Here is a 24,644-nt window from a genome sequence, read left to right on the forward strand (position 1 = left end):
ACAAAGCAAAAATACATTTCTAATTTATTTATTTAAAAAAAACTGAAATATCATATTGGCAAAGAGACCCTTTGTTATGACACTTGAAATTTGGATCTATCTATCTATCTATCTATCTATCTATCTATCTATCTATCTATCTATCTATCTATCTATCTATCTATCTTTGCTGTTGTCAGATGATGCTGTCCTTTTGACCTTTTTAATTCTGTGGTCTCTAGTGAGCACTTGAATGGTTTCACAGTCTCATCTGTCTATCTAATTTCTCATATTACTTCTATGTTTCTGTTATGTTTCTGTTGTGTTCCATCCTTTTGGCTTTCACTGCACCACATCCATGTTAAACTCACTAACTCCATTCAATCCTAGTGTGGCACTTGATTAGTTAATATGATAGTGAAAACTGATAAATTTCAAATATAAACCACAGACTAATTGGCAGCATGAGTATCTATCTATCTATCTATCTATCTATCTATCTATCTATCTATCTATCTATCTATCTATCTATCTATCTATCTATCTATCTATCTATCTATCTATCTATCTATCTATCTATCTATCTATGGAATCCTGCCTACTACACTAAAATTCATATCTATCTATCTATCTATCTATCTATCTATCTATCTATCTATCTATCTATCTATCTATCTATCTATCTATCTATCTATCTATCTATCTATCTATCTATCTATCTATCTATCTATCTATCTATCTATTGTGGTAGGCGGCCGGCCAGAATGCCCCTGCAGCATATCTTCCGGGGTAGCAAGGATGAGAAACCCAGTGTCTTCCTCTGGAAGCTAGATGGCAGCCTCCCTGGGTTGCAGAGGTGCCTCTGACTCCCCCAGGGCTTCATGGCGGTTGGAGTTTTTTGCAGCCCTGTTGGGTTCCTCAGGCGCCGCCAAGGGGAGCTGCAGCAGGAGCTGCTGGACCCTTCTGGGCACTAGTTTCACCACACCCAGAAGTGCAGCCGGATGTCAGCAATCAAACACCTGGAGCACTTCCGGTTGCCCAATAAAAGGTGCCAGCAACCATCACTCAGGGGCCAGAGTCAGGTGGAGGAGGAAAAGATTGCCTGGGAGGAGAGCTGGTGCAGAGAAAGAGCGGTTTTGGTATTTCTGTATTGTGCTTGGGACTGTGTTGTGGCTGGGAAACACAGGGAAGACGTGCCCTCTAGCTGAAGAAAAATAAAAGTTTATTTATTTTATACGTGTGCCTCCGTGCCCAATCTGTGTCGGGTCGGGTGCATATATAGTGCCTTTCTACACTATCTATCTATCTATCTATCTATCTATCTATCTATCTATCTATCTATCTATCTATCTATCTATCTATCTATCTATCTATCTATCTATCTATCTATCTATCTATCTATCTATCTTTTTTCCATTTTTAAAAACAATATATTACAATTTACAGAATGAAATAAATGTTGTTTCATATATCTCACTGTCATTCAAAATATCCATCCATCCATATTCCAACCCGCTGAATCCGAACACAGGGGTCTGCTGGAGCCAATCCCGGGGCAGGAACCAATCCTGGGCAGGGTGCCAACCCACCGCAGGACACACACAAACACACCAAGCACACACTAGGGCCAATTTAGAATCACCAATCCACCTAACCAGCATGTCTTTGGACTGTGGGAGGAAACCAGAGCACCCGGAGAAAACCCACACAGACACGGGGAGAACATGCAAACTCCACACAGGGAGGACCCGGGAAGTGATCCCAGGTCTCCTAACTGCGAGGCAGCAGCACTACCACTGCGCCACCCCATTCGAAATATGTTAAAATCAAATGGCAAACCTATTCATGAATTCTCCTTTTATCTCGAGTGAAAATCAGATAAAAACAAAACCAACAGCAATTTGCTCCCAAATTTAAATCTACCAAAGACAGCAGCCCAAAGAAACCACATTAAAACGATCTGTGAGCTTTACTTGTGAATACACGTAGTAACGTGAGAGACGTAACTTTATTAATGAACATGAAAATCTTAGCAAGGAGACAGAATGAAGTACAGAATAACAAGATCAAATCAAAACGGCAGGCCCTCTGTGGTGCGGACTCTCGCTTATTCAGTAGTTCTTCCCATACCGTTCATTTCCCAGTCATAGAGCACAATGGTGTAGATTCCTCTGCCTCTACACTCCTAGAAGTTGAGGGTCTTCACAGTAATGCCACGGGGCCCTCATTTTTGGTTGCGTGAAGCACCATCCCCTTGAAGATTCCAGAAAGAACTTGTAATTCTGTAGATCCTTAACTGACTTCATAAATAACCATGAACAGATGATAACAGATTTGTGGAATGCCGATGGGTTAATTATTTTCAAAGGACTTTTGCTGCATACAATCATGCAGGCTAAAGTCAGGTTTTCTTGATCTGTTAGTATCCTGCTAGATGGTCTTCTGTACATTAAAGATCCCTCCAAAGAACTACACAACCCATAAAGTGCCACATGTATTTATATAGCATGCAGACAGTGTAGCTCAAAGTGCTTCACAAGACATCATAAAGAAAATGATGTAAAATGAAAAACAAATAGGATTAAGCAATATTACAGGGAAATAAAATTGATTGAAGTTATGGGAAAGATTAGTGGAAGCTCAGTTAAGAAGTGAGGTGATGATTAGTGAGCAGCAGGATGGTTTCATGCCAAGAAAGAGCACCACAGATGTGATGTTTGCTCTGAGGATGTTGATGGAGAAGTATAGAGAGAAGGCCAGAAGGAGTTGCATTGTGTCTTTGTGGACCTGAAGAAAGCATATGACAGGGTGACTGAGAGGAGTTGTGGTATTGTATGAGGAAGTCGCGAGTGGCAGAGAAGTACGTAAGAGTTATACAGGATATGTACGAGGGAAGTGTGACTGTGGTGAGGTCTATGGTGGGAGTGACGGAGGTGGGATTACATCAGGGATTGGCTCTGAGCCCTTTCTTATTTGCAATGGTGATGGACAGGTTGATAGACGAGATTAGACAGGAGTCCCCATGGACTATGATGTTTGCTGATTACATTGTGATCTGTAGGGACAGTAGGGAGCAGGTTGAGGAGACCCTGGAGAGGTGGAGATATGTTCTAGAGAGGAGAGGAATGAAGGTCAGTAGGAACAAGACAGAATACCTGTGTGTAAATGAGAAGGAGGTCAGAGGAATGGTGAGGATGAGGGGAGTAGAGTTGGTGAAGGTGGATGAGTTTAAATACTTGGGATCAACAGTACAGAGTAATGGGGATTGTGGAAGAGAATTGAAGAAGAGAGTGCAGGCAGAGTGGAATGGGTGGAGAAGAATGTCAGGAGTGACTTGTGACAGATGAGTATCAGTAAGAGTGAAAGGGAAGGTCTACAGGTTGGTAGTGAGACCAGCTATGTTATATTGGCAGGAGACGGTGGCACTGACCAGAAAGCAGAAGACAGAGCTGGAGGTAGCAGAGTTAAAGATGATAAAATTTGCATTGGGTGTGACGAGGATGGACAGGATTAGAAATGAGGACATTAGAAGGTCAGCTCAGGTTGGACGTTTGGGAGACAAAGTCACAGAGGTGAGATTGCGTTGGTTTGGAAATGTGCAGAGGAGATATGCTGGGTATATTGGGAGAAGGATGCTAAGGAGAGAGCTGCCAGGGAAGAGGAAAAGAGGAAGACCTAAGAGAAGGTTTATGGATGTTTTGAGAGAGGACATGCAGGTGACAGGTGTAACAGAACAAGATGCAGATGACAGAAAGATATGGAAGAAGATGATCTACTGTGACAACCCCTAATGGGAACAGCCAAAAGAAGAAGAAGAAGAAGAAGAAGAAGAAGAAGAAGAAGAAGAAGAAGAAGAAGAAGATTAAACAATAAGTAACAAAGGCAAACAGTAAGGTTAGATGGCTGTGAGGACAGAAAAAAACAAATTAAAAACTCCACTAAGGCTGGAGAAAAAAAAATAAAATCTGCAGGGGTTCCAAAGCAAAAAAGACCACCCAGCCCCCACTGGACAATCACATAACATAAATGTTCATAAATCAATGCTCTTTGCTTTCAGGCTTCACATGATAGCAACTGATTAAGTTGGTTTTGTGGACAGCTAAGACACTCGCCTTCATTCCATCACCACAGATGGCTACATGGTGTCTTGATTAGGTGGTGGTTGTGCAGACCATCAGCACAGATGAACTGGGAAAAACACCAGAGAGTAGTAGAGATTGGTCCAAATTGTGGATCCCTGAAGAATACGATCATTCTATGCCCATATAGTCTATCAGGAAATAAAACTAAAATGTCACTGCAAAAATTCCTTATTAAAATAGGCCTGACATTGCTCTGTTACAAAGATTTTATTTTTGCCCTTTACGTTATAAACCGGGGTTTGACGGTTTTCCCCCCTTTAGTGGCCATTTTGAGTCATTTTCTGGACTTTCTGCTTAGAAACTCTCTTTACAGACAAGAGTCCAAAACAGAACTGAGGCTTGGTACCGACAGGGTGGGTTTTAAAGTCATAAGGTGGAAGTGATGCTTTCAGGGGTGGAACCAGAAATGACATTCAAGGGCCCAGGTGACATTTCCCACATTTGGTCTGCAGGGGGAAAAAAGAGAAAGGTTTCAGCACACTGTGCTACCCCCTGGTCCAACTTGGGAATGACCTTCTTTTGAGACCATTAGCTGCCTCCCATTTACACGTGTGTGACGGCAGCGAAGAAAGTGCTATATAAATGTAAAGAGTGATTATCGTTATACTTGACGATTTGTCAATTTCAAATTTTAAACGTTATTATTTTTCACCAAATAAACAAAACATGCAGCGCTAGGACTCTCGGCCTCTATATACTGTCACAGTACCTCAAACTTGATGCAGACGTAACGTATGCATACCACCATCTTTTGGTTTACAAAAAAAAAAGCTCTGCCCAGTAGCGTAGCTAGGGGGTCCACCCTGGGCAGCACCTTTTTAGGGGTGGCATTATTGACCAAAAGGCTCAGTACAATTCGTGTGTAAGCAGCAAAATATCACTCGTAAATGAAAAGTCATATTCTCTGTTTTTTATCCACAAATCCTTCAAAAATCATTTTCAGACTGTTCTTCTGTGACGGCAGTTGAAATTTATGAGGCAATAACAAAAATAAACATAAACATTACACTGATAATAATTTCTAGGAAGATAAACAACTAATTTACAATTTATAATTTTGTTTTGTTATCAATTCGAATGCGTTCCTGCTCTGCGCATAAAACATCCCCACTTATCACTGGTACACTACACTGATTCTGGCTTTCGCAGTGTAATTATATTAAACTAATAATTAGAACACAACTTATCAGTGCGGCTATACGATATTCTTGTCTAGTTGATGCTTTTAAATAATTATATGTGAAAAATTGTTGCTGTTTCTCTATATACAAATATGCAAAATTTATCTTAATTTTTCTCTATATGTCATTTTAATTTTCTATTTAAATAGGTTAACATATTCAGACATGTTAGAGGGTGGCAAACTGAATCACCGCCCTGCCCTGAGTGGCACGAACTCGAGCTACGCCACTGCCTCTGCCAATCACACATGTGGTGCTTTAAAATGAACCCGTGTTCCCTCCGTGTGCGTTGTACTCCAGTGGTTTAGTTGCTGTTATCACTTGTTATGGGTTTGTGCACTGATAGCTGTGACAGTTCTCTTTTATTCTGATAATCCTGGGTCAGATGTGAGCTAAATGTTTATTTTTTTATTTCAGAAGCGGAAAAAAGTATCGCTACTACCTCAGATTCTGTTCAGTTATGGCTTTTTTGTTGTTTTTATACACTGTTTGATGTGCCTGTGTCAGATGTGACTAAATTTAAAAGGCAAGCAATGAATGCACATTATACTGCAGTTTTCAATACTTTTATTACCTGCTGCTGAAAACGTCTGGCCCAACTAAATTTCTTGGTTTGAAGATCTGACCCAAGCGAATTTTTAATGGAATAGCCCTGCTCTGCACTCTTAAAAATAAAAGTGTCAAGGAGGTTCTTCAGAGTGATGCCATAGGTGAAACATTTTTGGTGGCCAAAGGACCCATCTGCGTGAAGTTTCCAGAAAGACCCCCGTGACCCTGTGTTAGGATATAGCGGGTTGGAGAATGACTGACTTTTATCTATTTAGATCCATAACAGACTCCATACAGTAAATAACTGTGAATGAATGGTAACAGATTTGTGAAATATCAATGGCTCATCATTTTAAAACAACTCTGTCTGTGCAAACCAACATCATAGGCCCCTGGGCAAAGTAGTGGGCTTGTGCCCCTGTTCTGATAGCAAAACAGAAACTTTCTTGTGTTAAAATGACTAGATAAAGGAATATTGAACCTATAATTTGGAATACTTTTAATCCAATTGTTCTTGGATACTTTATATGATACATCTTTTAATTTATTCTCTTATTTTGTTTGTAAGGAGTCTCAAGTTTAGAGATTTTTGTTATAAATTGTTTCCTATTACTCAGTTCTTCAATTTAGTAAATGTGTTTTTATACTTGTTTTTTATTTGTATTTTTGGGGTGTCTCAAATTTATAGATTTTGATCATTCTTATTTTGTTTGTGTCCCAATCTCTGATTACATTATTTAAAAGATTGATAAATCTTTTATTTTATTCTCTTATTTTGTTTGTAAAGAGTCTCAAGTTTAGTGATTTTTGTTATAAATTGTTTTGTATTACTCAGTTCTTCAATTTAGTAAATGTTGTGCTTTTAATTATTGTTTTTTATTTTTATTTTTGGGGTGTCTCAAAGTTACAGATTTTGATCATTCTTATTTTGTTTGTGTCCCAATCTCTTATTACGTTATTAATCCACCCTATAAGGAGTTTCTGACTTTAACTCATCATTTATGTATGTATGATCAGATGGGTAGCTAGGGTTTTCAGCGCCCAGGGACAACTGAAGATTTCGCGCCCCCGCCTGTTTGCCAAAATACAATGGGGAACATCAATTTGGTGCCCCCTGGATGCTGTGCCCGGGGACAGATGCCCCCCCTTGCCAAGCTACGCCACTGTGTATGGTGTATCCGTGTGTTAAACCAATAGGTCGTTTCCAGGCTTACCAAACAGCATACTGCTTCGAGTAGCATCTCAGGTGTATGGCCACAGTGAGCGTCCATATTGGAATATGTGGGCCTAAGCATTACTTCATACCTAGGGATGGCTGGATGGCGCAGTGCTTAGAGCGAGTGCTTCAAGAAGCCATGGTATCCTGGAGTATGCACGGCCTCTTAGAACCTGTGCCACTCCAGTTTCTTCCAGCATCTCAAAGACGTGAGGGCTTTGTTAATTAAATCTTAATTGGATTCATAAGTGTGAGGTGTGACTTGACCCTGTGGAGGATATGCGCACAAGCAAGGGTGGTGTCCTGCTCTGCCCTGAGGAGGATGATATGAACTCGCTACCCTGAATTCAATTAATCCCTATTTCTTGAGCTATATTGGGTTAAGTATTTTTCAGATTAAAAATGAAACACAACTCAATCTACCTAATAATATTTCCCAAAATGCAATAACTTAAATAACTTCAATTAGTTTCCTCAGCGTTACGGTGTCTTGGGGTTTTTTCTCATATCCTTTTGAACCAATGGCTGTTACAGAACCGTTGCGGACTTTAACACGAGAGAGGAGTCGCGCACCCTGCCTCATGTCCGTCAGTTAGTCGGTCGGTCGTTCGGTCACTCGGTCTCTCCCGTTCTCCCCTGTGCCTGCTCTTCCCCTGCTGTCCCAGCCCGCCCCTTTCCCTCCCATCCCAAGGCGGAGACTGCGCTCCTCTCTGTCTAAACACAAGCCGCGCTCGCCGATGTGAGCAGAGCGCACTTTGAGGCTCACGGGATCGGACACCTGCGGAGAGGAGGAGAGCGACAGCGGCTGGCTGGGGTGGCGGATTTGTCTGGCTACTGACACCCGAAGTCGTTTATTTAGCTGCGCATAGTTTGGATTGCAGGTGTAAAATAATTAAAAAGAGGAGATGGACCGAAACATTGGCATAGAGTTAACAGCGTGTCCGGCTGTAGAAGGACCTGAAGAAATACACTTTTCTTGTTTTTAATGTCAGGCTTCACTTGAGGAAAAAAAATAAAAACATCAAACTGGAGGCGCCGTACGGATGTAGCGTGAGCAGTGACAAGTTTATTTTTTTCTCTACTGGCGTCGTCTCTTTTACCAGTTAAATCTTAAAACATCGCGGTTTGTGGGCGGGTGGTGTCCCACCTCACTTTGACAGGAGGTTCCAGTGAACTTTCGGATTAAAAGAAGAGAGAAGAAGAAGAAAACAAAAAAGTTCGCAAGAAGACACGTTACATCGCCTACAGCCCGGGGCTCGGGTGGGACACCTCACAAACCCGCCCCGGGGGTCGGATTTACACCTTTCGTAGTCTCACAACTTTGCACTTGATTTTGATGTTTGCATTGCTATAAATGCACAGTTCATCCCGGGACCTGATATCGCGGAGGCACGATGCATTTGGGAGCCTTCTTCGTGTCACTGAGCTTCTACTTGACGTTTGCTAGCGCCGAGGTAAGTCTTGATTGAAGGGGACTGAATATATTCTGTAGTGTTGTTACTTGATCTCATATTATTGTGAGACACCATTGGGTACAATTATGCTGCTGTCGCATTCGAAGTGACTCGCTTGTGGTCACACAGTGTCAGTAACGGGCTTTGAACCCACAATTGCACGGTTTGCAGGCTAATGTCGTACCTACTATGCCACACTACTTTAAGACCAGATACTTGCAAACAATTTCTGAAGTGTACAGATGTGCATGGCTTCAAAATCGTGTCTGTATTGAGCAGTAGGTCCGGAGGTGGGCACAGCAGGTGTGCCCCTCAGTGTGATGCCGGATTAAGGTGAAGTTACATCGCTCAAAAGTCAAGTTTACTTTAGCTCCTTTCTGTTGCTCGCCTGCACCCTTTAAGCATTTCGACATCTCATCCATGCGATCATAACAAACTATACAAGCGAATTGGGTCCCTCACGCCCCTTGCTTTAATTATTTAATTATTTATTTTACATATGTATTGTGGTGACAGAGAAATTCAATTTAAATTAACTGCAGGAATACATATGTTCATTTAGGAGCATTTGGTCGGGATAGCCCCCCCCCATACATGACACACACAGACACGCACACAATAAAGACCCCCTAGTCCGAATAAGGAACAGTTACTTTTAAGAGTGTATAGTGCATGGCATGGTGGGGGAACAAATATGAATATAACGTAATGTACATATGTGCATGGCATAACATTCACAAACCGGTTCGGCCAATTCAGGGTCGTGGGGTCATATCACGTCAAGCCCCCACACCCGCGCTGTTAATTGCTTGAAACTTCATCACTCCATGCCCACCTTAGCATTTCAGACGCGCCCCCCTTAACATTTCTGTAGCGGTTTAAGCGCTGCTGTTTCACTCCTCTAGAATGTTCGTGTAAAGTTTGCACATTCTCCCATCAGTCTCTCTCTCGAGAGAAAGTTTAATTCCAGTAGTCCAGTTTTCCGACCCACATTCTCAAAGAGATTACTTGGCGACCCCATTGTAGGGGATGAATGTGGATGTGTGCGTGAGTGGGCTGCTTTGCACCCGATGCTGCCGGGGTAGGCTCCAGCACCTCACGACACTAAATTAGCTAAACCTGTTTGAGAATGTTATGCTACACATGTCTCCCAACATATTTACGTTATACTCATGTCTTTATAATGCATCCTCCCATTAACACAATCCTGCCTAAGAACTGTATGATTGTTTACTGGATTGATTTTTGATATACTTTATTAATCCGTGAGGTAATAATGGGGGTCAAAGCGCAGAGTCAACCGTTGCAGAATTTTCAGAGTAAAGTTCAAACGCCCACCAGATCCCTTCTGTCAGTAATGGGATTTGAGCCGATCTGTAGCCTCTGGGCCACCACTCTGGAGCCATTGCTTAACAAAGCACCATTCCGTTCTGGGAAGGTTTCTTTGTATACGAAGTTGTTTCTTCCTGCTCTGAAAAACTTTCTAATACATTGAGAAAAGCTGAAATCTTTATGGTAGGATATACCTAGCAGGACACCAACAGATTAAGGAAACCAGAATTTAACCTGCGTTAACAGGTTGAAAATTTTGACCCATTTGGTATTTCATAAATCTGTTACCATCTATTCGTGGTTATTTACTCTGCGGGTCTTATTACTGATCTAAATAAATAAAACGTTCTTTCTGAAACCTTCACGTGGATTGGTCTTTTGGAAACCAAAAACGGTTCCCCTATGCCATCGCTTTGAAAAAAAAAAAAAAAACACTCTGGCACCTTTACTTTTAAAAGCGCACACAAGTCCCCCAACTCCACCGAATGCGCACAATGTAACCTAATGTCCATGCATGGCATTCAGGTCCAATTCCTCTGGTGGATGTCAACCCGATCGGGATGGTCCGATGACCATAGCAGATCCCTACCCCATTTCATTATCACTGTTGCTCGTTGATTTTTCCGCCTTTAACGAGCGTCTCTCTCTCTCTATTTCTTAATTGGACTTGCCTTGATTTCCTAGTGGAGCTTTTTTTTGGCTTCTGCGGTTGCGAGCTCAATTCTGGACAAGCGCGAGTCTCCTCTACGAGAGATGCACGCGCGCGACTAGTAAGGTAAAAATGCGCGAGTTATTAGACAAAAGCCTACAAAATTAGGTTCTCTTCGAGACGGACTCGTCAACCAGCGAGCTGACATGAAAGAAGCTACGAGTAAAGGTCTGCACGCTGCTGTTGTGCGTCGTGCTTTTGTTTGCATTATGAAATTATTCAGGTATTTAGTGGAAGTTTTTGCGGTCCCTTTTTACTTTCCTTCTCCGTCACGCTGTTTTCTTTTGTATGTCATGGACAAGTCTACGTAATGATTCTGTTATGTGTGTGACACATGGCAAATAAAAAGAATAGTATAAAATTTAAAAAAGAAAAAGTTAACTCGGATAATTGTATAGAACTACCCGGGTGGATGGAAGTGGCATCGCTTTATTATATTTTGTGAAAGTTTTTGCTGCCCTTTTTATTGTACATCTCTGCTACTTGCCGTCGCGCGTAATACTAATAGAAAGTCGAAAAGGAACATAATATGAATGGTCTCCAGTAGCTGCACAACTTTTAAACGTTTCTTAACCATGTGGGTGACAATGAAATGACCAGCTCCTGTAACAGTTGTACACTTTTAAAAATGCTGGTTCTTTGGTTGCACTTTATGGTTCTTTATTGGGTTGTGTGGTTCCTCTTCATGGTTATTCATTTTATGGAGCCTGTTAGAGATCTACATAAATTAAGGTTCTTTATAGAATCTTCATGTCGTTGGACGCAAAAATGGTTCCCAGTATGGCATTGATTTGAAGAACCTGGGCACTTTATTTTTAAGAGTGTGGTAGATGGGATTACTTTAGGGACCTTCAAAACTCAACTCGATGTTATTTTGGAGGAATTAAGTGGATAGGACTGGCCAGCTTTGTTGGACTGAATGGCGTGTTCTCGTCTAAATCGTTCAAACGTTCAGGCCGCACTGCCCTGGTGCTTAATCGTTGTTCATGTGGCCCAATATTTAAATAAGAGGTTGAGTAAATGAATGAATGAGAAGGTCAATGTCGGAATCGAGAAGTTGCATTTTGCACTGCATGTAAGGCTACACTCTTACAAATAGCGGTTCTAAAATGGCACCTGTGTGGTTATCTGTAGTTCCTCGTATTACTTGAGAGAACCATTTAATTTGTATTCTATGAAGGGTTCTTTGCATATGAACGTTTATTTTGAAAAGGTTCCTAACATGTGGAAGTAACAGAACTCTTTAATGTATTGTCCGCTTGGATGCTAAAAGATCAAGAAGAACCGAACTTAGTCCATGTGCTTTTATGTATTGAGAGTCCTTTTAAAATCTGGAACTCTTTGGGGTTTTAGACTTCTATTATCATTATGTCAGACCTCCATGACCCTGTAGTTAGGATATAGCGGGTTGGATAATGGATGGATTATCATTATGTCTGTTTATGGAACCTCACATTTAAAAATGCCGGTTCTTTAATTGCCTTTTATAGTTCTTTATCTGCGGTGGGTTGGCACCCTGCCTGGGATTGGTTCCTGCCTTGTGCCCTGTGTTGGCTGGGATTGGCTCCAGCAGACCCCCGTGACCCTGTGTTCGGATTCAGCAGGTTGGAAAATGGATGGATGGATGGATAGTTCTTTATTGGGTTGTGTGGTTCCTCTTCATGGTTATTCATTTTATGGAGCCTGTTAGAGATCTACATAAATTAAGGTTCTTTATAGAATCTTCATGTCGTTGGACGCAAAAATGGTTCCCAGTATGGCATTGATTTGAAGAACCTGGGCACCTTTATTTTTAAGAGTGTGGTAGATGGGATTACTTTAGGGACCTTCAAAACTCGACAAGATGTTATTTTGGAGGAATTAAGTGGATAGGACTGACCAGCTTTGTTGGGCTGAATGGCGTGTTCTTGTCTATCAAAAGTTCAAGCTTTGATGTTTGGGCACAGATGTTTAACACCCAGCCGCACTGCCCCGGTGCTTAATTGTTGTTCATGTGGCCCAATATTTAAATAAGAGGTTGAGTAAATGAATGAATGAGAAGGTCAATGTAGGAATCGAGAAGTTGCATTTTGCACTGCATGTGAGGCTACATACACTCTTACAAATAGTGGTTCTAAAATGGCACCTGTGTGGTTATCTGTGGTTCCTCGTGTTGCTTGACAGAACCATTTAATATGTATTCTATGAAGGGTTCTTTGCATATGAACGTTTATTTTGAAAAGGTTCCTAACATGTGGAAGTAACAGAAATCTTTAATGCATTGTCGGCTTGGATGCTAAAAGATCAAGAAGACCTGAACTTAGCCCGTGTGGTTTTATGTATTGAGAGTCCTTTTAAAATTCGGAACTCTTTGGGGTTTTAGACTTCTATTATCATTATGTCAGACCCCCATGACCCTGTAGTTAGGATATAGTGGGTTGGATAATGGATGGATTATCATTATGTCTGTTTATGGAACCTCACATTTAAAAATGCCGGTTCTTTAATTGCCTTTTATAGTTCTTTATTGGGTTGTGTGGTTCCTTGTTGAGCCGTTGCATCATTCCATTCTGGGAAGGTTTCTTTGCTATTTGAAGTTGGGTCTTTGTACTTCCTAATATGTGTAGAAAAACAAACTGAAATCTGTAATGTATGGCAGGCTACATAGCAGGACACCAAGAAATTAAGAAAAACTGAATTCAACCTGTGTCATTATACACTAACAGAGTCCTTTTAATATCATGAGGCATTTGGTATTTCACAAATCTGTCACCATTTATTTATGGTTATTCACTATATCGAGCCTGTTACAGGTCTAAATAAATAAAGGTTCTTTCTGGAACCTTCATCTGGATGGGTCTTATGGCGACCACATATGGTTCCCCTGTGGTATCGCTTTGAAGAACCATTCTGGCACCTTCATTTTTAAGAATGCTGTTACGGGTCTAAATGAATAAGTGTTCTTTCTGGAACCTTCATGTGGATGGTTCTTTTTGGGAACTAAGAATGGTACCATCATGGGATAGCTCGGAGGAACAACTCTGTCAGCTTTATTTTTAAGTGTAGATAGAAAAAGAGGGAAAAAAAAGAATAAATGGTTTAGAAGTTAATTTTACAGGAAAATCATCAGTAGTCCATAAAAATGTGCCAAGGTCAGACTGAGCCAGCTCAGTGCATTACACTTTCTGGTGTCTCTTGTAATATCTCGAGGTAATCTAGAATTAGAGTTACCATCACCTTTTCCAGTCATCTATTTTCTGAACCCACAAAATCATTTCAAAATCCCAGTGTTCTGCACACATTGGAATGTTTAAACTCATCATCATATACCTTTAAGACCCTCTTAATTTTCCAAGAAAATGTCATTCTACAGAAGAAGAATCATTACAATCTGTAGCCCTGGGACATTTTACTAGGAAAAAGAAAAAAGAAAAAAAAAAACGAAAACAATTTCCTTCTACATGGAAAATATGTTTGCAATGTAGGGGCAGAATCGAGTCACCAAATGGCCCAAAGTCAAGTATTAAGTTTTGAAGTTTAAATGTCAGTCCATCGAATATATCAGGGAATATAATGCAACCTATTGGGGCTTTGGATCTTTCAGTTTCTTACTTGGTCTTCCTTGGTTACGGGAAAACCAGTAAATCACCTTTATTACTCATTGGCCTTGATCCTTTCCATCCCCACGTCCGGCGTTTGTTCCAGCATGGGGTGGTGGGAAGTCGGAGCTTATCCTGGCCACAGCAGACAAAAAGTGAAGCATTGGTCCATCAAAGGGCACGCCCATGCTCACAATATACAGTAGCTCTTATGTTTCAGCCAGGGTCCCCAAATGGGGTTTGAATTTCTCATTTACCGTATACGTATCTATTTAGTTAATTTTTTATATTAACATTGTTGATTATTTAGTTTCTATATGCCAAAATATTTTTTCCATGAGCCATGTGTTTTGTGGATGGTCTCCTAAAAGGTGGCACCACCTGCCAATCACCATCAGGGGAAAGCCCTCAGCCCTGTAAAGGCTAAGAAAAACCCACAGTCCCCTGCGGTTCATTGAATGCACTGGCACTTTTATCAATTTTTTGTGCTTTTGTGACTTGCTGGGTTTGTGACCTCGGTGCTCTGTTTCTCGAGTATTCTTTGGATCTGTGTATACGGACATCATTTGCCTTGGATTGCCTTTGCTATTTCAAACACGTTCTTTGGCCTCTTGTGCTTTTCAGAGTTTATTTTGTGAAATAGAACATTTTTGTAAAATTAAATCATTTTAGTTATAAAGATTCCATGTTCACGCTTTAAGTTACTAGCCAGGGTTTGATGTTTTTTCCCCCTTTAATAGGCATTTTGAGTCATGCTTGGGACTTTGTGCTTAGAAACTCTTTACAACACTCTTAAAAATAAAGGTGTCACAGTGGTTCTTCAGATTAATGCCATAGGGGAAACATTTTTGGTTCCGTAAAGAATAATCCACATGAAGGTTCCAGAAAGATCCTTTATTTAATTAAACCATTAATGGATAATAGCAGATTTTTAAAATACCATTGGGTTCCTGATTTTAAAAGAACCTTTAAAGGATCCTTGCTACCTACAGTCACACAAGCTAAGTTCACATTTCATTCATCTATTCTATCTCACTTGTTAGTCCACTGTGCATTAAAGATTTTTTATGTTTTCATAAATTAGGAACTTCTATGTGTGAATTCAGTCCAGTGGGTTAAGAGTTTTTAGATTAGAGTTACTGTTACATGTTAGGAAGTTTTGTTTTTTTTTTCAAAGCAGTGAGAATCATCTTTATAAGCAAAGAACCCTACCCAGGATGAGATGATGCTTTGTTAAGCAATAGCTCTATGAGGATATTTTAGTACAGTAGGCAGGATAGATAGATAGATAGATAGATAGATAGATAGATAGATAGATAGATAGATAGATAGATAGATAGATAGATAGATAGATAGATAGATAGATAGATAGATAGATAGATAGATAGATAGATAGATAGGGGGTGCTGTCGACCCCTGAACCCTCAGACAACACGTCCAGACACTAGGTAAAAGTACCACAAATTATTTGAATTCTTCTAATAAAGTGCACAAAGCACCTCCACGATACACCAATACTCAATAATAAATCAATACAATAAACAATAATCAAATCCTCCACTCCACCCAGCAGCTCTGTTGCACTTCCTCCCAACTCCGGCTCACTGCTGGGATCTCCCACAGCCCTTTTATATTCCCTGACCCGGAAGTGCTTCCGTTCTTCACTTCCGGGTCAGATGAATTCTTTTTCTTCAGCCCGGAAGTACTTCATTTCCTCTGTCCCCGTGATGAGGTAGTACTTCCGGGCTATAATAAAAACTCTCATGCATCCCTGCAATGTCCCTTGGTGGCCCCCATGGTATCCAGCAGGGCTGTGACGTTGAACTTCATTGAACAGGATGCCCTGCGGGAACTCGGACCACCTCATGTGGCAGGGAGGACTCCAGCTGGCGGCATGGGGGTATTGGCTGGGATAAACTGCCGGCCATATATCACAATAGATAGATAGATAGATAGATAGATAGATAGATAGATAGATAGATAGATAGATAGATAGATAGATAGATAGATAGATAGATAGATAGATAGATAGATAGATAGATAGATAGATAGATAGATTATTTTGTCTCCCGGTGAAAATATGGCTTTTTATTGTAGCTTTAAATAAATAAATCAATGAATTAATTAAACATGTACTATCATCTTAACACACACTAAAATAACTAAAAAGAAAGAAAGCTTCTGACATTGGCAGTCACACATTGTGCAGACGCTACTCTCATCTTCAGCATTTGATCAGATTCTTAGTGTAGCCATTAGTTGTTTTGCTTCAGGTGGGAGTTTTTGCAGAAGATGGCACTCATCGAGGGTCAGAGGGAGTGGCAAGTGCACCTGACGGTTTTAAATGTGCCAGTGCCTCTCTCCTGGTTTAGCCACTCTTAGTGAAGTCAGGTGGAACCGCGGCACCCCTAAGTGATTACCTTGTGGTTTCCAAATGACCACGTTAGCTCAGAGTGCTTCATTTTTGTCTTTGCTTACAATGCTGGCAGATTTATCTTCAAAGAAAACACTCAAAGCTTTTTATCTTTTATTTTAAGGGTCCTGCATCAGAGTCAATTAAGATAAAAGCAATGCTCCTTGCCCGAGACCAGATTTTAGTTCACCTGCAATTTTTTTTTTTATCTTTTAATGTTGTATTGATGATAAAACATCTGTAATACATAGCACAAATATTGAACACCATAATCTTAAACCAATTTATAAATACATACCTATTGAGGGCTTCCAAGATATTAACAGGTTTAATTAACTGAAGGTATTTGCTCTTAGTCACAGTCTAGTGATCAAGTTCAACTCCGTATAATAAAGTTGCCAGGGTGGTAGTTTAGTGTGATGCCATTGGGGAACCATTTTTAGCTGCAAAAAGAATAATTTACATAAAGGTTCCAGAAAAAGCCTTTTATTTAGACCCTTAATATCCATCCATCCATTATCCAACCAGCTATATCCTAATACAGGGTCACCTGGATTTTCTGTAGCCAATCCCAGCGAACACCACAGGGCACACACACACACACCAAGCACACACTAGGGACAATTTAGAATCTCCAATGCACCTAACCTGCATGTCTTTGGACTGTGGGAGGAAACCGGAGCACCCAGAGGAAAACCACGCAGACACGGGGAGTACATTCAAACTTCACGCAGGAGCAAACCCGGGTCTCCTAACTGCGAGGCACCACTGCGCCACCATGCCGCCTGACCCTTAATAGGATCCATAAATAATTATGAATAGATGATTTAAGATTTGTGAAATACCAAAGGGTTCCCAGTGTTAAAAGATATTTGCTGCATACAATCACACTGGTTAAGTTCAGATGTCATTCATCTTTTAGTATCTCGCTAGGTAGCCTGCAAAACATCCATCCATCCATCCTCTTCTGCTTATCCGAGGTCGGGTCGCAGGGGCAGCAGCTTGAGCAGAGATGCCCAGACTTCCCTCTCCCCGGCCACTTCTTCTAGCTCTTCCGGGGGAATCCCGAGGCGTTCCTAGGCCAGCCGTGAGTCATAGTCCCTACAGCATGTCCTGAGTCTTCCCCAGGGCCTCCTCCTGGTTAGACGTGCTGGGAACACCTCACCAGGGAGGCGTCCAGGAGGCATCCTGATCAGATGCCCGAACCACCTCATCTGACTCCTCTCGATGCGGAGGAGCAGCGGCTCTACTCTGAGCCCATCCTGGATGACTGAGCTTCTCACATTATCTTTAAGGGAAAGCCCAGACACCCTGCAGAGGAAACTCATTTCAGCCGCTTGTATTCGCGATCTCGTTCTTTCGGTCACTACCCATAACTCATGACCATAGGTGAGGGTAGGAACATAGATCGACTGCTAAAATTGAGAGTTTTGCCTTATGGCTCAGCTCCTTTTTCACCAAGACAGACAGATGCAGAGCCCGCATCACTGCGGACGCCGCACCGATCCGCCTGTCGATCTCACGCTCCATTCTTCCCTCACTTGTGAACAAGACCCCGAGATGCTTGAACTCCTCCACTTGGGGCAGGATCTCACCCCCAACCCTAAGAGGGCACTCCACCCTTTTCCGGCTGAAGACCATGGTCTCGGATTTGGAGGTGCTGGTTCTCATCCCAGCCGCTTCACACTCAGCTGCGAACCGATCCAGAGAGAGCTGAAGATCACGGCCTGATGAAGCAAACAGGACAACATCATCTGCAAAAAGCAGTGACCCAATCCTGAGTCCACCAAACCGCCTGATAAACAATAAAGGGTTATATCTTGTCCACATTTTAGAGACCATTTTAAAGCCCAGTTTCATAAACAAAAAACATTTACCAAAATGAGATGGTTCTGCACAGCAACAGTTATACAAGAAAATACGGAACCAACTAAAACTGGCATTAAAGAACTCCTGTTTCTAAGAGTTTAGCCGCATTGTCTTTACTTGACACACTTTCCCTATAAAACTGTGTTCCCAGTAGTTAGTGTGTCTACCTCACGGCTTTACAGTCCTAAGTGAGTATGAATGAATAGTGCGACCATTAAAGTTCCTACAACTATACTTTCTATCTATCTATCTATCTATCTATCTATCTATCTATCTATCTATCTATCTATCTATCTATCTATCTATCTATCTATCTATCTATCTATCTATCTATCTATCTATCTATCTATCTGTTTGTCTGTCTGTCTATCCGCCCGTCTGTCTGTCTGTCCGTCCTTATATTGATATCTTTCTACCTGTGCTATCCTGCCTACTATACTAAAACTGCTGAAAAATGAGAAAATGCTTCCTTTTGCTGCACATTCTGAATGTTCACCCCCACATGAGTCTTTCTTCTTGTTTGTTATACTAAAAAAAAGATGTTGAAATCCTCTTTGTATAAACATCAGCCTATACTGCAAGTTTAGGCAGCATTTCAATGGACAAAAAGAAATTTCATAGATTAATATATTTATTAATTAACATACACTTCAAAATACTGGTTCTAAAATGGCCCTTTACTGGGTTGTGTGGCTCCTAAAAGAACCGTTCTGGACAGGGTTTTTGGCATGTGAAATTGGCTCTTTGGGGTTTGAAAAGGTCCCTAAAATGGAGATATTTAAGGTATAAACTATCTGAGGGTACTGCAATTATGTTCACTGTCTGCAGGGGCACATGCAAGCAAGCATTTCATTGTACATGGTACTTGTACGTGTACATATGACAATAAAGAAATGAAATTGAAATTAGGAAAACCTGAACTGTGCCTGAGCTATTGGAGCAGCAAGAGTCCTTGTAAAGTTTTGATCTCATTAGAAATTCACAAACCTGTTATCATTTATTATGGTTACCTGTGGAACCAGTTATGGAGGCAAAGGCTCTTTCTGGAACCTACTTGTGATTCGCTCTTTTGGGACCCAAAAATGGTTGCCCTGGGGCACCTATCTAAAGAACCAATACAATGAACCACTTTTTGTTTTCAAGAGTTAACATCGCACAAACACATAAATTAATGCACATATAGCTGAAAAAAAAAACGAGTCATTTCATGACACCCACACAATAAATCACATTTTACATTTCTTTCAGTCACTGAGGTGTCTCCAATATGCACAGACCTCAATTGCAGGCCAGGCTCGCTGTAATTGATGTCTTTAAGTGCTGGGCCGCCAGCTCCTGACCAACATCTTCTCCTTCTCAATCAGCCGGCCTTTGAAATGGCTTCCCCAGTCACCACTGAAGAAAAATGAAGCAGCAGGAGAGCATGTGTCCTGCTTAAATAACCCAGTTGTCTGTTTGATTAATTATGTGTAAGAATCAGTTTACAAATGCTGCCAGCTGAAACAGCATTACACAAAAAAACATCAAATGTAGTGTCCAGAAACACATCGACTGGAATGAAACCACGACAGAATCCAACAGACTGGTTGCATTTTCCCACTTCAGATATTTCCATTCATCCATCCATTTTACACGTTTTCAATTCTGGATTGCAGGGAGCAGCTGCCTATTCTGGAAAAAACAGGCAGAAGCCAAAAACATAAAGCTTGCCTCAAAAATGATTGCAGTCATCATTCAAATACATAAAAATGATAAACTTAATTTATAAAGAGTTTAAAAACTATAGAAATATGTTGTTAAACTGCTCTGTCATGCTCTTTGCTCTGGTGAGTTTATGAAATGTGCTACAGAGAAAGATAATTCCAACAAGTCAACGTATAACATTGTTGTAAACTTTCATTGGTCTCCGTATTTCTCTATCTATCTATCTATCTATCTATCTATCTATCTATCTATCTATCTATCTATCTATCTATCTATCTATCTATCTATCTATCTATCTATCTATCTATCTATCTATCTATCTATCTATCTATAGTAAAATTAATATTTATCCTGCCTACTATACTAAAATATCTATCTATCTATCTATCTATCTATCTATCTATCTATCTATCTATCTATCTATCTATCTATCTATCTATCTATCTATCTATCTATCTATAGTAAAATTAATATTTATCCTGCCTACTATACTAAAATATCTATCTATCTATCTATCTATCTATCTATCTATCTATCTATCTATCTATCTATCTATCTATCTATCTATCTATCTATCTATCTATCTATCTATCTATCTATCTATCTATCTATCCTGCCTACTATACTAAAATTAGTATCTATCTAGCTATCTTATCCTACCAACTATACTGAAATGAAAATCTATCTATCTATCTATCTATCTATCTATCTATCTATCTATCTATCTATCTATCTATCTATCTATCTATCTATCTATCTATCTATCTATCTATCTATCTATCTAAACTTATTATTTATTTAAACTTTAATAATCTGTCCATCTATCCAAATTCAGGTAGTTTAAATCATATTTACGACAGCCCAAAATTCATATTTCAGAAATAAAGATATTCCATCCATTTTCCAACCCGCTGAATCCGAACACAGGGTCACGGGGTCTGCTGGAGCCAATCCCAGCGCACAAGGCAGGAACCAATCCCGGGCAGGGTGCCAACCCACCGCAGGACACACACAAACACCAAGGCCAATTTTAGAATCGCCAATCCACCTAACCTGCATGTCTTTGGACATGTGGGAGGAAACCAGAGTGCTCGGAGGAAACCCTCGCAGACACAGGGAGAACATGCAAACTCCACGCAGAGAGGACCCGGGAAGCGAACCCAGGTCCCCAGATCTCCCAACTGCGAGGCAGCAGTGCTACCCACTGTGCCACCATGCCGCCCATAAAGATATTCACCTGTGGAAATGTTAGATCACACTTAATGTGTCCATTGCAAATCAGCTATTAAGAGTCTATAAACACTTTACTAACTATGATATTAATAATATTAAATCATTTATAATATTATGTCTCCTGAAATACAGTATTTTATTGGCATTTTTCATTGTATTTTATCATATTAAAAAGGATGAAATGATTTTTAACATTCAGATTGTTAATACTTGCTGATAATGGTTACTTACACTGAAGCGTTGCCAAATGAACACTAGTGAGCAGAACATCTTTGCTTTTCCTCATGCACTATAAAAGTCACTTTTGTTTGTACGTTAGCATACAGTATGTACTTCTGATATGTTTTTTGTACTTATGGCTGTACTGCAGTGGGCTGTATTCAGGTAGTTGTTATTGACCTTGCAGCTCCTCTCCCGACGACAGGACAGAATGTTTACTCCATGTGGTCCCGGTCAGAGAGTGAGCCGGCGGTGGGATTGTGTAGTTTTCTCAAGTCCATGCTTAGCCCAGTAAGATGCACTATTTGCATTTGTGTGTAAACTATTAATGTTAATTTTCTCTGTTTTGCACCTTCCAAACCATTTTAGATTGTAATTTTCTGGAACCTCATTCCATGGGTCAGAGAATCTAACATTTGTAAGGACAGAAGGACTGAAGGTTTCCCATCCAACAGAATTTCTGGATTTATTCCACGACACTTAATTTTCTTCCATTGTCTAATTATTGCTGTGCAAATGTTGTGTCCTTTTTCCAAGTCCTTCTGGTGTTTCCAGATATGGATATACTTGACATTGGTGATTCACTCGCTGATGAAGAAGTTGCAGAGCACTTTAAATAGTACTTTTCCTAAATGAACTCTAAATAAAGACTGACCATGAATGCAACACACACGCCTACAGTGTGTAACTAGTAGCTGTATTCTCTGTGACAGGCGCTGTCTGAACAGTGACTGGTAACTTACTTTATGATTGTGGAACTGGCAGTCTTGTGGTTGAAGATCCAATGTTCTGGCCACTATGCTATACTCCTTATTGTTACTCTCTTTCTCCACGCATCATTCTACAATGATATGAATAGAAGCTGATTATCTGATAAATTACGCCATGACAGTTGTTAATTTAATGCTATGATTTATTGGTTAGAAGGGTCTGAATTTGATTGTCAGGCAGGGAGTTTGCATGTTGATGTGATTCAGCAGTCTGTTTTTTTTTCACATTGTCCAAGAATGACTGCTTAGGTGGATTGTTAAAGAGTAAAAATAGATGGGGAGTGAGTTGGTGGGTCTATGTGACTGGGCCATGAGGTAGATCAGTGTGTTACGTCCAGTGCTGCTTCTTACATTGAACCTGACCAGAAAAGTCTTCCCTGTCTTTGAAAGTACAGGCTACCAAAAAGAATAAGACAGATGGAGTACTGTGGGAAAAAAATGATGGCGTCTCAGAGATTTGGGTTATTAGACAACGTGATGAAGGATTTTTTTTTTTGTTGTTAGAATCACTACGGTTGCCTAATGTCGGTTTGGGAGTCATTAATTCATACAGGAGTGGCACGTTAAAACGGAGTAGTCTCTACCTTGTCGCCAGTTTACACAGTCTACCTTTTAGCCCTGATTTACATGAATCTGTCTCCAACACAAAACATTCATTCTCATTCAAGGACATGTGCTCCTCACCCAAACAACATCTTCATTTACATAATCCACCAGAGTCCTTTGTGTCTTTAATTGAATTTGAATCAGACCATTTCTCTCAAAGTAATTAAAATTCAGCAACTGATCACCTGTCTGCTACTGTTTGAGACGCCTCGACAGCGAGGTGATTGACACCATGACCTGAGAGAAGAATGGCTACAGCCGTTGTCTAATGAAAGGCAAGTTAATGGAAAACTTGAAGTGGTTGTGTGAGTTCAATTAAAGCAGTAAAATTGTAGATAAAACCTCAGAAATAACTGATGTAAGTGCCAGGCAGGATTATCTGGCATCCCGTACAGGATGGGGACGATGGGAGCCTTACCCGGGCAGGAGGACAAAACAAAGGAGCAGTGGGGGGAAGGCTCCTGTACTGGAATAAGCTTATCGTCCCCAGAGGAAGGACAGGCATTCCGACTGGGATGGAGGATGATTTCTTGTCCAGAGAGTCCATAGTGGAGTGATGGTGGGAGCTGAGACTCGACCCAGCCGGAATGCCTTACATTGTTACTTTCTTGTATACAAAGTATAGGAGAAGTATTGTAATCGTCCAAAAATTCAATGTTGAAATATTGATGAATCTCAATGTTTTTGACCTCTCTGACTTTTTCGTATACGAAGTACAGGGAAAGTGTTGGAATCCTCCAAAAATTCAATGTCGAGATTTTGATTAATCGAAACATTTTAGACCTCCCTGACTTTCTCGTATACGAAGTATAGGGAGAGTATTGTAATCATCCAAAAATTCAATTTCGAGATTTTGATAAATCTTGACATTTTAGACATCCCTGACTATCTCGTATACGAAGTATAGGGAAAGTATTGTAATCATCCAATAATTCAATGTCGAGATTTTGATAAATCTTGACATTTTAGACATCCCTGACTATCTCGTATACAAAGTACAGGGAAAGTATTGTAATCGTCCAATAATTCAATGTCGAGATTTTGATAAATCTTGACATTTTAGACATCCCTGACTTTCTCGTATACGAAGTACAGGGAAAGTATTGTAATCGTCCAATAATTCAATGTTGAGATTTTGATTAATCTCAACATTTTAGACCTCCCTGACTTTCTCGTATATGAAGTACAGGGAAAGTGTTGGAATCCTCCAAAAATTCAATGTTGAGATTTTGATTAATCACAACATTTTAGACCTCCCTGACTTTCTCGTATATGACGTATTTCCCATTGGGATTAATAAAGTATCTATCTATCTATCTATCTATCTATCTATCTATCTATCTATCTATCTATCTATCTATCTATCTATCTATCTATCTATCTATCTATCTATCTATCTATCTATAGGGAAAGTATTGTAATCGTCCAAAAATTCAATGTCGAGATTTTGATTAATCTTAGCATTTTAGACCTCCCTGACTTTCTTGTATACAAAGTATAGGGAAAATATTGTAATAATCTTAATATTCGATATCGAGATTTTGATGAATTTCAACATTTTAGACCTCTCTTACTTTCTCATATACGAAGCATAGGGAAAGTGTTGGAATTCTCCAAAAATTCTATTTTGTGATTTTGATGAATCTCTACGTTTTAGACCTCCCTGAGTCTGAAAATACAATTTTTGGAA

General features: G+C 40.2%; 1 protein-coding gene across 1 annotated transcript in view; it reads left to right on the forward strand.

Annotated features, from left to right (window-relative positions):
* The first annotated feature begins 7,803 nt into the window (after nt 1–7,803).
* Nucleotides 7,804–24,644, forward strand: part of LOC114661903 (uncharacterized) — an 80,865-nt gene continuing 64,024 nt past the window's right edge. Inside the window, exon 1 of the mRNA XM_028815133.2 lies at nt 7,804–8,521. Within this exon, the coding sequence (XP_028670966.1) occupies nt 8,462–8,521 (60 nt within the window). The 5' untranslated portion in view covers nt 7,804–8,461. The remainder of the gene's footprint in view (nt 8,522–24,644) is intronic.

Source organism: Erpetoichthys calabaricus, chromosome 12 (genome assembly GCF_900747795.2).
Source record: "Erpetoichthys calabaricus chromosome 12, fErpCal1.3, whole genome shotgun sequence".
NCBI classification, from domain to species: domain Eukaryota; kingdom Metazoa; phylum Chordata; class Cladistia; order Polypteriformes; family Polypteridae; genus Erpetoichthys; species Erpetoichthys calabaricus.